At 45.7% G+C, this 17,954-nt stretch overlaps 1 protein-coding gene across 1 annotated transcript in view; it reads left to right on the top strand.

The window, feature by feature from the left end:
- The window catches only part of LIN9 (lin-9 DREAM MuvB core complex component), a 77,006-nt gene extending 59,720 nt beyond the window's left edge, over positions 1 to 17,286 (top strand). The window contains exons 12-15 of the mRNA XM_019549558.1: positions 13,917 to 14,042; positions 14,578 to 14,760; positions 14,950 to 15,047; positions 15,860 to 17,286. Coding sequence (XP_019405103.1) covers positions 13,917 to 14,042; positions 14,578 to 14,760; positions 14,950 to 15,047; positions 15,860 to 15,965 — 513 coding nt within the window. The 3' untranslated portion in view covers positions 15,966 to 17,286. The remainder of the gene's footprint in view (positions 1 to 13,916; positions 14,043 to 14,577; positions 14,761 to 14,949; positions 15,048 to 15,859) is intronic.
- Positions 17,287 to 17,954: the final 668 nt, after the last annotated feature.

Below are 17,954 nucleotides of genomic sequence, written 5' to 3'. Positions count from 1 at the left end.
TACAATAGGAGGAAGAAATGGCAAACTTGCACTTAAAGCTCAGGGCTATAAGTCTGTTAATTGGTTCCTGTCTGTGGTGTGACTTACGCAAATTAGAGAGGTCAGTATTTTCAAAAGGTGATTGCACTTTTAAAAATGTTAGCTTTAGAGTTCGCAACCCAAGACAGATTTTTTTACTGACAATCTGCAAACTTTTTACTGACATGTTTTACATAATGTGAATGGAACTCTTCTGCCAGGCCTTGGACAAAGGCCACATTCAAATTTAGGAGTTGTTTAACACCAGCCATAGTATTAAAAAAATTGTCAGTAAAAAGTTTGCAGTTTATCAGTTAAAAAAATCTATTGGGTTGAAAAATCTTCTTGACTGCAGCAGTGGTTTCACACTATGCTGTCTCCACCCCAGGAGTCCCCTACTCTCCCGCATACCTTGATGCCCCTGACTGCACCATGCTCCCCCCTCAACTTTAGCTTTGCTTGGCCCCCAGTCCCAGCATGGACCCCACAAAAAGGACTGCTGTCTGCCTGCCTGTGACCCAGCAGTGTTACAGGCAGGCAACAGGATGTAGCAGCAGCACATAGCAGGGTGGGGGCGTTTGCAGGCTTCAGGTTACAAAGCCCTGAGATAATGTTCTCTGCAGGCTGCAGGACTTCTGTTCTGCTCTGTCTGTCCTTCAGAGCATGCCTCCAACTTTTTTCTAACCAGGAATCTTTAATCAAACGCCCAGGTGCTTAGTTTTTTGTGAGTGGCTCTATTTTTAATGTACTTTACAGACAAGCATTTTTCGTCTTGCTTTTTGAAAACAGTTGGCAACCCTAATTATCTTTAACGTCTGTATCTGTTCTCCAGCTATAAAATTGAGAAGATAGCCTCCCACATATGTGTTCTGTTAGGATTCAATTGATGTTTTGTAATACACTTAGATAATCTTGGATGGAAGTTCCTACAGTAAAGCAAAATCATAATTCAATGTTATTGAATTGACAAATATTTATAAATTATGTTGCTTTCAATATGAAAAATAACTCCATTCTAAAATAACTCTGTGCAGTGTTCTAGGCATCACTTTAAAATCACAACACAAGCATCAACAGTAGAATAGTTTTCAATGGCGCATTATATCTTATAATCAGTCCACAAGCTAAAATTACAGAAAGCAACCCCCTGCACACATTGCCATCAGATAACTCTCCTACTTTTATCTGTCATATTGCTCTGCCAGTGCCTGCTTAAATGGGTGGGCTTTCAAAGTACAGGTTTGCTGGGTAAAAAATTGTGGAGGGGAGAGGGAAGGGTTTTTCTCTATTAAAAGCCTAGAAGTGCTTAATTTTGCATATAAAATATCTAAAGCATTTAGGGTTTTTAACATAAATAAAACATTTCTCTTCTCCCTTCCTCTGTCTGTTCTCTCAGCTTTTAAATATGACTTACCTTAAAACTTTTAACTGAGATTTTAAGTGTGACATTTGTATAATATCAACTGATAGAACTGATGCAGGTTTCAGAAATCCTCTTCTCATTGCAAGATTGGGATAGTCTTTAGATATGAGTGTCTCACTCGGCTGCTAAATCACACTTTTACTTTATCATGGAAGGACAAAATGTGAAGGATAAAAGGAAATAAAGAATACCAGGACAATGAGAAAAGCAGCAAGAGAGAAGGGGAACCAGCGACATTTGTAGTTTCATAAATTTAGCTCTATAACCAGGATAAAGACTGTGATATCTTTTGCAGTTCTTCTGTGTTACTGTTTCCTTGGTAAATAAATCTCTTAATACAGAAATGTGTATGAATGCCTAAGGCTGATTTAAAAAAAATGGAGGGGACAATACCTTTCTCTAATGGCTTAAGTTCTTAACTTCTATCACTTTTTTTAACTCCTTTGGCAATCTTGTTCACAGTTTCTCCTTTTAAATGTATTTAATTTAATCAAAGGTTTCTTCCCAGACACAGGCTACCTATGTAATACTTCAAGTATGTTCATGGATATTAAAGACTTTGATATCAATCAGATAATTCTGATACAATGATTTTTAGATATAATGAAACAGCAATTGTTTCAGTTGGCTGAAAACTGCTGGTTTCAGTTAAATAAAAAACTTTTTGTGATTGTGCTATAAATTTATGACTGGCTTAAAATAGAAATAAGTATAACTTCTCAACCCAACTCAGTGCAGAGTACACTATTATTTGGTAACAACAAGAGACTCTAAATGACTTCAAGCATTTTTTGTTTTGTTTTTGGAGGGAACAGCTTAATGTTTAAATGTTTAATCTTAGTTTATTAGCTGTAACTGAGGACTTATAAATAAAAGTGTATCTGCTAGAGTTATCTAAATAGAGAAAAAGACCAGAGGTTGGCAACCTGAGGCAATTTTATCTGGTCCCCTGAGCCAGGAAACTTCTGTGGTGTTTTGGTGACAGGGCTTCACCCGAGCAGCAAGGATAAATGGCTGCGTTGGCCGGCAAGGATCAGCTGCACAGATTCAGCCCCAGTGGTGGCAGCATGGGTGGCTTCCAGCCCAGCCTATGCTCAGAACAAGCGAAGCTCCGTTAAAGGGGCCCATGCTGTAAAATGTTGCCAACCCCTGCATAAGATGATAGAAATCATTCAGAAAGTTGCCTTCTGGAGAGGCAGCACAAATTGGGATGAAAAGGTTTGGTGTCTAATTTCTTTCCCTTGAAGACTAAGGACAAGTTAGAGCTGTCATTCAAGGGAAGCATCTGAACAGCTCATCTGACAGAAATGATACTTGTTTTTTATTAAAAAAGACACCCACCTTTTAACAGCAATGTCTGTAGTTGCTTTGATGTTTCAAATCCCTGATTGTTCCTGGATTTTCAAGTGGCAATGCTCAGAAGTACCTCTTTCGCTCTTCCCCCACCAAACTCCCCATCTTCATTTATGCCAGATGCCTCAGTCATCTCTTCAGGTGTGGATTAGTTACCTGTGGCTTCAACTCCCAGATTGGATTATTGCAATATGGTCTAAAATAGTTGTGGCCAACCTTCTTGGCAGGCATGCCATGAGTGTATCCCTGACCTCCTATGAGTGCCATTCTGACCCTACCCTCTCTCATTCCCAGAGGCACCCCTGACAGTTTGAGCCCCAGGGTGAAAGAAGGGCGGGGTAAGAGTGCTCTGAAACCCCCACGGCTCAGCAAAAGCATTCAAGAATGCCTGAGGGCCAAAAGGGAGGCATATACCCAGTGGAAGAGAGGGGCTGTCACCAAGGAGGAATACTCCTCCTTGGCCTGTGAGTGTAGGAGGGCCATTAGGAAGGTCAAGGTGGGAGTGGAGCTCAGGCTAGCAACCAGGATTAAGGACAACAAAAAGTCCTTCTTCAAATACACTGGGAGTAAGAAGAGGGCACCAGGTAACGTAGGGCCCCTGTTAGACTCTAATGGCAACCTTGTGGCTGCGCCAGATGAGAGAGCCGAAATTTATAACAAGTTCTTTGCCTCTGTTTTCTTGGACAGGGACCAGGACAACTCTCCCACCACAGGTAGGGGCAATTATGGGGCTAGCACTGCCAGGCCTCGGGTCTGTGCAGAAGTAGGGAACTTCTGGAAGGGCTGGATGTTTTTAAATCTGCGGGCCCCGATGCCCTCCACCCACAGGTGGTGAGAGAGCTGGCGGGGGTCATTGCTGTGCCCCTGGCCCAGCAGTACAAGCGATCGTGGTCCACGGGCCAGGTGCTTGGAGATTGGAAACTAGCTAATGTGGTCCCCATTTATAAGAACGGGAAAAAGAAGGACCCAGGAAACTATAGTCCCATAAGCCTTACATCGGTTTTGGGGAAAATCCTGAAAAAATTATCAAGGATCACATCTGTGAGGGGCAGCAGGGGAGATCATGCCCAGGGGAAATCAACATGGGTTCATCAAAGGCAGGTCCTGCCAGACCAACCTGATGGCCTTTTATGACCAGGTAACCAAATCCATGGATGATGGTGGCACCGTGGACGTAGTCTTTCCAGACTTTAAGAAGGCCTTTGACACTGTCTCTCACCCCATTCTCATTAATAAATTGAGCGACTGTGGCATTGATGCCTGCACAGTTGGATGGGTCAAAAATTGAGTGAGTGGTGGTGGTTGGGTCGTACTCGACCTGGAGGGATGTGAATAGTGGGATCCCCCAGGGCTTGGTCCTGAGGTCTACACTGTTCAACATCTTCATCAGCGACTTGGATGGGGGGTAGAAAACACGTTGACCAAGTTTGCCGATGACACCAAGATGTGGGGAGAGGTAGGCACACTTGAAGGGAGAGAGAGGCTGCAATTAGATGTAGACAGACTACAGAAGTGGGCAGATGTTAATAGGATGGGCTTCAATGTAGATAAATGCAGGGTGCTGCACCTGAGGAGGAGGAATCCACAGCATACATACAAGCTGGGGAGCTTCCCCCTTGTGAGCACAGAGGCAGAAAGGGATCTTGAAGGAGTCATTATTGACTCCAAGATGAATATGAGCCGCCAATGCCAAACCACAACCAGCAAAGCCAAACGCACCTTGTCATGCATCCAGAGATGCATCTCAAGCTGGGCCAGAGAGGTGATACTCCCCCTCTACATGACATTGGTTTGGCCTCAATTGGAGTACTGCATCCAGTTCTGGGCACCGCACTTTAAGAAAGATGTGGCCTGCCTTGAGAGGGTTCAAAGGAGGGCCACCTGCTTGGTTGGAGGGCAACAGGGCAGGCCCTGTGACAAGAGGCTGAGGGACCTGAACCTGTTCAGCCTCAGCAAGCGGAGGCTGAGGTGGGATTTGGTGGCTGCCTACAAACTGCAAGGCTGGAGCCCCCTTACCTTCATCACATAGTTTCATAGTAGTTAGGGGTCAGAAGGGACCTTGTCCCCGACAGGCCTTCATAGATCCCTCCTAGTAATCTGGCACCCTGTTTTGGTGACCACCCTCTTCACCAAGCACTGGTGTTACTAGGTTTGGTTGTATACCTGCTTTGCCAACCCCGCTTCTCGTCTGCCACGACTTTGCTGTTATCCCAGTGGGGCGGGGCTAGTTCACAGGTTCCTCGGTGTCCTGGGTTGGCCTCATCGGTTACATACGGGGCTCCTGCTGCCCCTACACCCCAGCCTCACACCACCTGTGGTCTCCACTTCCCTGCATCTGCTCCGGGATGGGCTGTCAGACTCCTTCCCCGCTGGTATAGATGTCCTAGCCCTATAGCACTGTATAATTCCCACCACCGATCCGTCACCCTACACCATCGGCTGCATACTTCTTCAAAGTGATCCTTCTATAAGGCCTGCCTCACTGACCTACCACCAGTGCCCCTATGGTCTGGCCCCAGGAGTAAACGTCTCCTGGATGAATACATAGCGCTGTCCCCGTATCCTTCGATCTCTGCCTTCTATTCTAGGCAGCGATCCCGCCCCGATCTTTCTCTCCCGCCGGGCGAGCCTTCACCCTCACGCCCCTCTTCGGCGCTTCCCGCACCCACCGCCACGGCACTTACTTTCTGAGGCTCGGGATCTTCCTGGGTGGTCTTGATCCTCCGCTGCTCACCCAATCTGGCGCTGCAAGCTTTATCTGCCGGTGATCCCGCCATTCTGCCTCTTCTCCCGGCTACTGGACTCTCCAGCACTTCAGCTTGACAGCTCTTGTCCTGCTGGGCTATTGTCGGGGACGGCTTTGCCAGCCGTTTGTTCCCCTCTCCATTCGCCGCCTCTGGAGCGGCAGCCGCCATTTTTAAATCTCCCGGCCAGCGGCTGACGTGAGTCACCGTCAGCTGCCGGCCACAGCTGTACATAGACGCGGCTAACGAGCCACGCGGGCTCTCCCTCCACCACGGCATCCTGCTCTCCCGGTAAGTCTTCCCGGCCCCTTCGGGTCCTGGGACATAACCCCCCCCCCCCCCCCGCCAGCTGCCTTGTGGCGGTTTCTGAGGTCGTGCGTTACCGGTATCTGTGTCCTGGTGAGAACTTTGTCCACTCCTGCTGTGCACGTCGACATCCAAGGCCTCATTGCATCTTACCCGGATGATATGCAATATGAAATTTGAAGGCCTGTAGCGCCAATGCCTATCTCATTATGCGAGCATTGTTAGTTTTGGCCGTACTAAGCCACTTCAAGGGCGCATGGTCTGTTATGAGTGTAAATTCCTGCCCTAGTAGGTAATAACAGAAGTGTTCCACCGCCCTTTCTAATGGCTAGGCACTCCTGTTCGATAGTCGCATACCTTGTTTCGGCCGGTAACAGTTTTCGGCTGGCGTAAGCTACGGGTCGGTCCACTCCCGCCTCCTGCGTCAGCATGGCCCCGAATGCCACCGATGATGTGTCGGTCTGCAAGGAAAAGGGTTTTTCGAAGTCAGGGGCGTGTATTATCACCTTGTCACACGGGGCTCTCTGTAAAGCATGGAAACTGTTCAACATTATTCCGTTCCATTTTATGACTTTTTGTTGTGTCCCTTTTAAGGCCTCCGAGAGAGGTGCTGCCAGCTCAGAAAACCGGGGTACAAATCGGCGATAATAGTTCACCAAGCCTAAAAAGGATCGTAACTGCTTGGTTGTTTGTGGGGCTTGGAATGAATGAATAGCCTGGACCTTATCTTCTAAAGGCCTGATGGTCCCTTGGCCTACTAGAAACCCCAAATATTTGGTGTATTTGTGCGCCACTGCACATTTCCTCGGTGTTGCGGTTAAACCAGCCCTCTGTAACTCAGCAAACACAGCTCAGAGCGCTTGGAGGTGGTGATCCCATGACGAGGTGAACACCACTATATTGTCTATGTACGCTGCGGCATATTCAGTGTGAGGTGCCAGAAGTTGATCCATCAACCGTTGAAATGTTGCCACAGCCCCATGTAATCCGAAGGGCATTTTAACAAATTCATATAGCCCCCATGGCGTTCCAAAGGCCGTCTTATGGCGGTCTTTGGGTCGCACCGGGATTTGCCAGTATCCTTTGGCCAGATCTAGCGTAGATATATAGCGGGCCGCTCTATCCGCTCTACAAGCTCTACCACCCTAGGCATAGGAAACGCATCAAACATGGCCACTTCATTTACTTTCCGATAATCCACGCAGAGCCTTAGGGTCCCATCGGGCTTTCGGATCGGTACCAGAGAACTTCGCCAAGGACTCCATGATGTTGTAATGACGCCTAGGTCCTGCATCTTTTCTATTTCTTTACGTACCTCTGTGCTCAGGTGATGCGGTATAGGATGCCAGCGGTCTCTTACTACTACTCTTGATGGTGTCCAAATTGCATGGAAGGTGTTCTTGACCCACCTGGGGTCCTCAGAAAAGACTTTCTGAAACTCCTTAAGGAGTTCTGTCACATGCTGCTTCTGTCGTAAGGTCAGCTCATTGCTCACTTTAACTGCCTGCCAGGGCTCCGTCCCCCTTAGACCCCGTGTATCAGTCTGCTGTTCGGGATTTGAGACCGTCTCGTCTATAAAGGCGGCCCACCCTTCAGGTTGCCACCATTCGCGCAGGAAGTTGATATGATAGATTTGTTTTGACTTCACGTGCCCTGGGAGGTACACCTCGTAATCAGCTGGACCCACCTGTCTTACTGTTTCAAAAGGCCCTTGCCATTGCGTCAGTATTTTGCTCGATGATGAAGGCAACAGAACCAGCACCTTCTGTCCTGGTTGAAACCCCCTTTCCTTTGTTCGCAGATTGTATCTCTCTTTCTGCGTTTGTTGGGCCTGTTTTAAGTTACCCGCCGCTATTTCCCGGGCACGTTGTACCCAGCTCTGAAATGCCTGTTGGTATTTAGATGGGCTGGAAACCTCCTCTCAGTTCTGTTCCCAGTCCTCCCTGAGGATTTGCAACAAACCTCATGGTTGATGTCCTAGTACCAACTCAAATGGGGAGTACCCCAGGAATTCCGACGGGGCATCCCTGAGTACACACAGGACCAGCGGAAGCAAAAGGTCCCAGTGCCTAGGGTCCCCTTGCATGCATCGTCTCAACAGCCTCTTCAGGGTCCCATTCAAACGTTCCACCAATCCGTTGGTTTGTGGGTGGTAAACTGATGTCTTCAGCTGTTTGATCCTCAGCATCTGACAAACCCCTTTTAGGACCCCAGACATAAAGTTCCATCCCTGATCTGTCAGTGTTTCCCGTGGCACCCCCATTCGGGATATCCATTTTACCAACTCCTCCGCAATACGGGGAGCCGTCACAACTGAAGTGGAACAGCGTCCGGGTAACGACTGGCATAGTCAATGAACACCAGAATATACTGGTATCCGTTACTGCTACACGGCAGGGGTCCCACCACATCCATGGCTATACGAGAAAATGGGAGATCAATAACAGGCATCTGTCTCAGGGGTGCTCGAGGTGGCCGATCTTCTCTGGTTTTCTGACAGATTGGACATTCGGCACATCGGCGGGCTATATTGTCCCCCAATCTGGGCCAGTAAAACCAACGAGTTATCTTACTTATGGTGCGATCCCTCCCCATGTGGCCTCCCATGGGTGTAGCATGAGCCAGTTGCCACACCGTCTTTCTAAAGCACTCCGGCACTGCCAACTGCACTCGACTCTCCCCCTCCCCGTTCTCCAGTGTCACCCGATATAAGAGGTCATTCCTTACCTCGAATCGACACCTTGAGTCATCTGGTCGGACTGGAGACGGGGTTGGGTCCATGGCCTGCTCCCACCAGTCCTGTAGCTCTGGGTCCTCCTCTTGAGCTTGTCGGAATTGAGGCCCACTGGTGACATCTCTCCAGTTGACCATCTCGGTGTCTCTTTCCATACTGGTATCCTCTCCACCTTCAGCATCTCCAAACCACCCGTCTCTTCGCATCATTTCCTCATGAGCGACCTCCACATCTCGCACCCTCTCTAATACCTCGTACAGCGGGGCCCAATCCCGCCCTAATAACATCTCACAAGCTAAGCGAGGGGCCAGGCCCACTACTAACTCTCCATGGTAATCCATAACCTTCAAACAGGTTTTAACTCAGCGAAGAGTCTATGTCTCGCCATGAAGGCAGGACACCCTTACCGGTTCTATATGGCCGGGTGAGACCTCTGGCAACAGATCCGCCCTTATCAGTGACTGCGCGCAGCCAGAATCTAACACAGCTCGGACCATATGGTTTTCAACCCACGCTCTCACCACCGGCCTTTCCCAGAGCGGCTTGCCTTCCCCTGTCCCAAAACTGCAGTCCATAGGCTCCCCAGTGGCCTGCTCTCCAGGGACTTCCCTCATGCTCCTTGAGATGTCTGTGGGCTGTCGTCTCTCCGCTGCCCAGCCTGGGCACTCCCTAGCAAAATGCCCCACTCTGCCACAGTGGTAGCACACCATATCCCCCCCTTGTGATCAATAGTTGGGTCTGCGCTTTTCCACCTCGCTAGGTGCTGGTGTCGCCACTGTGGGACTCCGTTTCTCCCTGGGGTAATGCCATTCAGCCCCCGCAAAAGATTCGGTTAACTTTAATGCTTCCTCACACGTTTCGGGAGCGTGTTGCCTCACCCAACGCTGTGTTCTCTCCTCTAAGTTGCTAAGGAATTGTTCTAATATAATTTTGTCTACCAAGGCACCCATTGTACATGTCGGTAAACTTTACCCATTTTCCAAAAAGGTCTCTAAGTCGTTGTAGTAATCCTCTCAGCCGTCTCTCTTCGGGCCCTTTTTTGGCTCTAAACAGCCTCCGATAATGTTCGGAATCAAAGTCTCAAGGCGGTACAGGATTGCCGTTTTCACTGCCCCATAGTCTTGGGCCTCATCTCGGTCTAGAGATCAGTAGGCCGCCTGAGCCATGCCCACCACCAGAGCTCCCAGTTGGCTGGCCCAATACCTCTTGTCGAGGCCCGCCACAATAGCCTGGCATTCGAAAGCTTCAATATAAGCCTCGGAATCATTGTTGGCGGTCATCTTTGGCATTCCTAGCGTTGACGGATTGTGCTGTGCCAGCAGCCACTGTTGGGATCCCACTATCTGCATTAAAGCCTGTAAGTTCTGAGCTAGCAGGTCGGCCGGGCCCATCTCGGGTGTTTGCATCCCGATCTGATGTATTCCTATGGGTTCCCAGCCAATTCACCAGTTTGTCCCCGACGGGCCTTTGTAGATCCCTCCTAGTAATCTGGCACCCTGTTTTGGTGACCACCCTCTTCACCAAGCACTGGTGTTACTAGGTTTGGTTGTATACCTGCTTCGCCAACCCCACTTCTTGCCTGCCACGACTTTGCTGTTATCCCAGTGGGGTGGGGCTAGTTCACAGGTCCCTCGGTGTCCCGGGTTGGCCTCGTTGGTTACATACGGGGCTCCTGCCGCCCCTACACCCCGGCCTCACGCCACCTGTGGTCTCCACTTCCCTGCACCTGCTCCAGGATGGGCTGTCAGACTCCTTCCCCGCTGGTATAGATGTCCCAGCCCTATAGCACTGTATAATTCCCACCACCGATCCGTCACCCTACACTATCAGCTGCGTACTTCTTCAAAGCGATCCTTTTATAAGGCCTACCTCCCTGACCTACCACCAGCGCCCCTATGATCTGGCCCCAGGAGTAAACGTCTCCTGGATGAATATATATATATAGCGCTGTCCCCGTATCCTTCGATCTCTGCCTTCTATTCTAGGCGGTGATTCCGCCCCAATCTCTCTCTCCTGCCGGGCGAGCCTTCAGCCTCACGCCCCTCTTCGGCGCTTCCCACATCCACCGCCACGGCACTTACTTCCTGAGGCTCGGGATCTTCCTGGGTGGTCTTGATCCTCCACTGCTCACCCGATCTGGCGCTGCAGGCTTTATCTGCCGGTGATCCCGCCATTCCGCCTCTTCTCCCGGCTACCGGACTCTCCAGCACTTCAGCTTGACAGCTCTTGTCCTGCTGGGCTATCGTCAGGGACGGCTTTGCCAGACGTTTGTTCCCCTCTCCATCCACCACCTCCGGAGTGGCGGCCGCCATTTTTAAATCTCCCGGCCGGCGGCTGACGTCACCGTCAGCTGCCGGCCGCAGCTGTACATAGACGTGGCTAATGAGCTACGCGGGCTCTCCCTCCACCACGGCGTCCTGCTCTCCCGGTAATTCTTCCCGGCCCCTTTGGGTCCTGAGACAGACCTGAATAGATCACCTAATCTAACCCCCTGCCACTGGCCGGAGCACACGCTGGGATCACATGACCCCAGACAGGTGTTCATCCAACCTCTTTTTGAATTTACCCAAGGTAGGAGCGAGGACCACTTCCCTAGGAAGTTGGTTCCAGATCCTAGCCACCCTAATGATGAAATAGTGCCTCCTAATCTCTAACCTGAACCTATTCTCCAGCAGCTTCTGGCCATTGTTCCTCATCACCCCAGGTGCTCCTGAGGGGAATAGGACCCTTCCTATTTGCTGCTGATCTCCCCTAATGAGAGGGAGTAGGGGCAACATGTTGCTGCAACAGAAGCATCACCACCAAGACCCAGGTTAATCCTTCTGTGATCCTGCAACTACCACAGTTTTATATGGAGAGAAAGGAGCCAAAGACCTGAATTTTAGTGATGGCTGCAGGGCAAGGAAAGGGTTAACCTGGCTTTTGTCTGGCAGCAGCATCCTACCCCTGATCTGCTCCACATGGCTGAATCCCCACTCTGTTCCAGCACCTCCCTTTACAGAGCACCCAAGGCTTGTATGCCACACAGAGCAATTGCATGCAGCAGGTTGATCACCCTTCTCTAAGAAGAAGGTATCATTGAAGAATAGTTGGAAGCAACAGCTAATTCAGACAGAAACTGTCCACATATTAGCAACCTAATTGCAGAAAGCATGTTATACCTAGGCCACGTCCCCATGAGCAGGGTGTGTAGTTGCTATGGGGGAAAAAAAGCAGCGTCATAAATTCATGCTTTTTGCCCTGGCGCATGCCCCTGCAAATGGGGTTAGCCTGGGGAAAAATACTCCGGGTGGGGTAGGAGAGGCTGAGTCCAGTACCTGGGCTGGCCCCAGCAGCCTTACTTGAGGCCCTGTGGGTGCAGCAGCTGTGATCTGGATGCGTGGAGCCTGTCCAGCAGCCAGAGTGTGGCTCTGGGCAGCCAAACTCTGGTTTCGGGCAGCATACACTGCCACCACGTGTGCTGCCCCACCCTTTTTTTTTTGACACTGGGGTCTTGGCAGTGTCAAAAACCCCCCTGCCGTGCTCCAGATCAGGAGCATGACGAATGTCTGCATGTGCAGTATGTGCACTTCACCATGCTACAGATAGGTCTGTGATGCTGTGGACCACACGCGCACGTTCATCTGGACTTGCCCCTCTTGTCCAAAACTTGCACCAGTCTTCAGTTAATTTGCAGCTGCATGTCTAGTTTTTGATATTAATTTATAAAGCCCTACTTTGCTTCGAATTCTAATTCTCTGTCCAGTCTTGGATTTGATCTCAATAGCTGAGATTTATTGTGAACTTTTCATAGCAGTGTTTGGGTTTGGTTTCTTGGACTTTGGGTATTCATGGTGGAAGAAGTTTGGCTCTGAAATATATTTTCTCCGCTAGTCCACCAAAGCCAGAGGCTGTTAACAATTGTGCTGGGGAATGGTTAACACTAATCTTTCTCATTCTTTTTACCTAAACAATAATAGGGGAAATATATCAAGCTTACCTTGAAATCTGTTAATGGTTGAAGTGTCAGGATATTGCATGTTTTATCTCTAGCAAACACTGGGGGAAGTTCTGAAAATACAACAATAAAAGAGCAAAATAAAATATTTAAATCAGGAAGGTATCTTTGTATAGTTGCTTTCTCCCAAATAATTAGTCCTTGAGTTAGGGACTTGTGTAATCATCCTTAGATATATCAGTTGAAAACTTACTTTATGCAATATATGTAGCATAAGAAGAATCTACAGGTGTTACAGGGCGGAAACAGATATTGCCTTAGAAATAGATGTACAGACTCATGCCACAGCGTGGTCCTGACAAAAGGTATTATTAATGTGTGCCACTTTATTGCAGTGGATGTCCGTTTGCTTTTTGCAGGGAGCATGGGTAGCCCATGGTTATGCGCATGCTCCAGCCACCCCAAGTAGGTGCTCCAGGTACTTGAAGGGTCCAAATCTGCATAACCCTGTCAGAATCATGCCCCTCAAGCCGTGAGAGTACCTGCCTGACTTTTCTTGCTTACTGAGATGTGCCCCAGTGATATCCAGGACGTGCTTTGGTAAGTGGGAAAAGTCGAGGCATCTCCACTTACCGAGGTATGTCCTGGAGATCCCAGGCTGCATTTCAGTAAGTGGGGAAAGCCAGGCAGGCATTCCCAGGGCTTAAAAGGCCTAACCCTGCCCAGAAATTCCTAGGGTGTGCAGGACCAGGCCTCTGAAGCCCTAGGAGAACACATCACCCATTGTCCCACAGCATCAGTGGACAAAACAACAGGCAACGTGTGAAGCAGCATAGCTGATCTGATTCATTTGGTGATATCTGTTTCTACCCCTAGATTCTGTGAAATAGCTCTGCTTTACCACCTTCTGACCCTGAAAGTGAGTAGAGGACCATACCTGGAACAAAATGTTGTGGCCACAGTCCCTCTGCAGTACACTGATTCTTAAGTGCTGGAACAGTCCCTTTGAGTTATACACGATACAGCAAGGCCAGCAAAGCTGCCCTAAGCTATTTTCTGTACCACACTAGAGCAGAACCTTTCAGATCTGCTCACAGAGCCAGTAGTAGCCCTGGCACCATAGGTGGGAACAGCACTTTACAAAGAAAACACCCGGAACTCTGGATACTTGTCAACTGGATTTGAAAATAACACAAATATTATCAATAATGTCATTAATATTTAAAAGATACTTTTTGTAGAAACAAATTATTTGGAAATATCATGATGGAAAATACTTCTCCCCGTCACTGAGTTCCAATTTTAGTTGCAACTTCAGGATCTACAAGCCTGCACATTTGTTGTATATCTTTATAAATACAAAATAAACAAATAAATACATATGTGCTCATGTCTTCACAGAAATCCTATTCAATGCCTATCAACATTGAGTTTCAGAGGAGGTATGCAACTATTGTTCTAGAACTGGAACAACTGAACAAGGACCTGAACAAAGTTCTGCATAAAGTTCAGCAATACTGTTATGAGGTAATATACTGCTAAATTCATAGTTAATTTGATGCTGTTGTTTAGACACACAAAGAACCTAAGTGTATGGAAAAACTTCTTTTCCATATCATAACCAAAATCTGGAACGCACTTCCAGCAGAGGTGGTGCAGTCACCATCCCTGGAGGTGTTCAAGAGGAGATTGGGCAAGCACCTCGTTGAGCTCTTTTGAACCCATTACCTCCTGCCCATGGCAGGGAACCAGACTTGATGATCTTACTGGTCTCTTCTGGTCCTTCTTTCTATGATTCTATAAAATGTCATGTTGAAAAGAACCACTTACATTGGTTTCCAAAATATTTCTCTCCTCTCATCTCCCCTGAGTGCCAGTAGTTTTTTATGATGTCAGCAGCTTTGTGTTAAATCTATGTATAAATGGATCTATAAAATGATTGGGGTCTGACTTACTTTTGCTTACTATCTGCTTGTAAAACTCCCAGCAAGGCTGACTGCGTTTCACACTCACAACTACTATCAAGCCCTAACCGGTATTTTCTTCTGTTATATCTATGCAGCTTGCTCCAGACCAAGGCCTTCAGCCTGCAGATCAGCCGACAGATCTGAGACGCAGATGTGAAGAAGAGGCTCAGGAAATAGTCCGGCAAGCAAACTCATCATCAACAGGACATCTTTGTGTTGAAAATGAAAACCTTACTGAACTGATTGCTAGGCTTACAGCAGTATTATTGCAGATTAAGGTAAATTGTTTATTTTTAAAGGTTTTTTTCACACGTGATTCTGCAGTCCCGGTTATACTTGGGGCATCAATAAAATGTCTCTGTGTGCTGCATTAAGTCTGAACTTTAATTATATTTGCACAGATTTTTATAATTCTTAAGCAGAACTATAGGTTAAATTCAAAACATTGTTTTTGGCTTTTCTTGCAGTGTCTAGCAGAAGGAGGTGACCTGAATTCCTTTGAATTTAAATCACTTACAGATTCATTAAATGACATCAAGGATTCAATAGATTCTTCCAATATCAGGTATTCTAGTTAACTTTTAATAACATATAGGTATTTAATTTCTCCTTGTACTTCCCAGGATTACTGACTCTTCTTCAGAGTTCAAATGTTTATTTATTTATATAATTAAGGACTCAATCTGCAAGAAAGTTACTTATCTTCTGTAGCAGGAATGTAAAATATGCAAGGCATTCTACTGGAATCTAGCAGCAAAGTGATCTGATAATACATGTATGTAAGTGTTAGTATTTTAATCCAATATCATAGGCATTTAAAGGATTAAGTGGCAAAGCAAATTCTGTCTTGAATTAGACAAATAATTATTATGTACAAGTATTTTACAAAAAGATTTAAATTTCTGAAGAAAACACTGTACAGTGGCAGCTTCTTTTATATTATTTCCCTTTTTCCTGCTCTTAGTAAAACTTATCCAAGGCCAGAATTGCAAATTGCAGTTTGCAGTAGATATAAAAATATAGAACTTTCCTTCTACTTCACTATACGTAGTTCACTATAATAAGTCTATTACAATAATTTATTTTCATCACTTGCATCTTACGAAACCCATGCATTACCACACAGAAATAGGAACATCCTGGCTTCATCGAGCTATATACTGTAGATAATGCTTTTGCTCTTGCTCATAAACTAACGTAGCTTGATAGAGGTAGATTGCTGTCTGGCATGTTAGTCTTTATGAACTGTTACACTGCTTCCTGTGTTCATATCTTGACTTGAAAACAGCTGACTGTTGTTAAAGTAATGTTCAGATTGATTAGTTTCATAAGTTGACTCTTGAAATACAGATTTTAACCATTCTCTCTTTTCTTCAGTTGTTTTCAGAATAATGTTGAGATCCATGTTGCACATATTCAGAGTGGCCTAAGCCAAATGGGAAATTTACATGCCTTTGCAGCTAATAACACCAACAGAGACTGAAAGACAAATTTCAAGTGCACAGCATGTTATTTTGGAAAGTCTTCTTCCTTTATATAGGCTTCACCAAATATCTGAACTGCCACGAGATAAGGGAAAAGAAAACTTCTAAAAAGAACACTTTTAGTTATACTATACTGCTTCTTAAGAAACCAGCATTACTGACCAGCATTGCATTAGACTTTTACCATTTGTTATGCACATACAGTAGTTTTGCTAATGGATAACCTCTTAGTAAATTTATTGCATTCATCTGAAAATGTATGGATATGCGTTCATATAATTTCAACTAAGAATATCGGAACTTCATTTTAAAAAGCTTGGATAAATTCTGCCCAGCCAGTATTGACAGGCTGGAGACAATGAAGAGGAAGTGGTATAAATCAGTGGCTGTGTGGCAGTCCTTTGTTCTTGAAAGTTAAGAGCTGTGTAGTACCTGTGGTTTGCCATCTCAGACTTCAGTCTACAAATAATGTAGCTATAAGCCATTACATGTATACCTGCTGTTAGGAAGCAGCAGCAAATGTGGCCAGCAAATAGGTGGCCAGCTAGGAAATCGATATGTAGGTGGTGTAGACTTGAGGACATAGGCAGGTCTATAGATGGGTAATTCTCTCAGATGTTTAATTTATCATAACTTATATAAAATGTCTAATGAAGGAATAGAAAAACATAACTGTTATCCTCCCAGAAACAAATTTGTTATGGCTTTTTCCTATCATATCAGATAAAAAGTGCTGCAGGTGATGATTTTTTTTTTACCAGATGAAAAGTAAACAGACATTATTTTCTCCCTTTTTTTCTTTTGTTTGCACAATTTTTAAATTAGAAACTTGGTTATCCAACATATTATAAATAAAAAGATTTTTATAACTAAAGATAACCAGTGGAGTGTACAGCAAAAATAAATAAATAAAACCTGCCTAGGAATAAATCCAGGAATGTTAATCTTGTAAAAAGTGTGTATTGGATTGTTTGTTTAATATAGAGTCCTGTAAAGCTTCAGTGTAATAAATTGTTTCCAGAATTGAATTTTCAGAGATAGCTGTAGAATGTTTTTGATTGTTTTAGATGCCTCATAAAATGAGGTATTTTATATGTTAATGTATAAAGAATATGTAAACATGATTATTTTCAATTTTTAAATTTTGTATAGTTTAAAAATGCTTCTGTATTCTGTGTTGGTATTGTGCCACTGCAAAGATTTAGTGCAGAGTTTATATTTAGCTAAATTTGTTCTGTTAATTAAGAAATGCATAAATCTTTTTTCTCAACGAAATTTGTAATTTTAAATAAACCGATCCATGAGAGTTGATATATTTTACAAAACTGCAAGCTTCCGAACATAAAAACAGGTTCATTTTCATGTGAAAAGAAAATATGTACATTTTATTTATGAAAATGCAGCATTATGGCCTGCTGAGCAAAGCAAGTAACCATTTTGGGAGATTCAGAAATCCCTAAGAAAAAGTGACTGAGTAGTCCTAAATGGTAATTCCGTTAAAGTGTATATGTAAATATCAAAATGCAAACCTAATTCCTGATTTCATGAGAGTTTACTCATAAAATATGGCTATGTTTCTTTTTCGTACCTCAGTTCACCATCGTGTTGCCCTTTCTCCCTCCTATCTGATAGAGGACAAATATCATTTGCCAACCCTGTCAACATGTTTCTTTGATTAAACAAAGGGACTGCTAGAGTGCAAAATAAATCATGCAGTTTCAAACTGGTTCGTGGCCCCAGCTGAAGTCAACAGGACTGCTTGAAAGCTTTACTGGATACTAATATAGTAACACTGAGCAGGCAGCCAAGCAGACCAGAGCTATACTGTCTGTATACAGTATTTACCCAAATCCATGATTACTTTGAATTTAAGACAATGCCCGCCTGCCCCCGCAATAATTCTGTACACAGAAATTACGTTTGTTAATTTTCCACACACAGAATTTGTTAGGGCCGGGGTTTTCAACCTTTAAGGAGTGTACCCCTTC

Source organism: Crocodylus porosus, unplaced genomic scaffold, assembly GCF_001723895.1.
Source record: "Crocodylus porosus isolate Cpor-Errol unplaced genomic scaffold, CroPor_comp1, whole genome shotgun sequence".
Taxonomy (NCBI): Eukaryota; Metazoa; Chordata; order Crocodylia; family Crocodylidae; genus Crocodylus; species Crocodylus porosus.
This window is presented reverse-complemented; position numbering and strand designations above follow the sequence as displayed.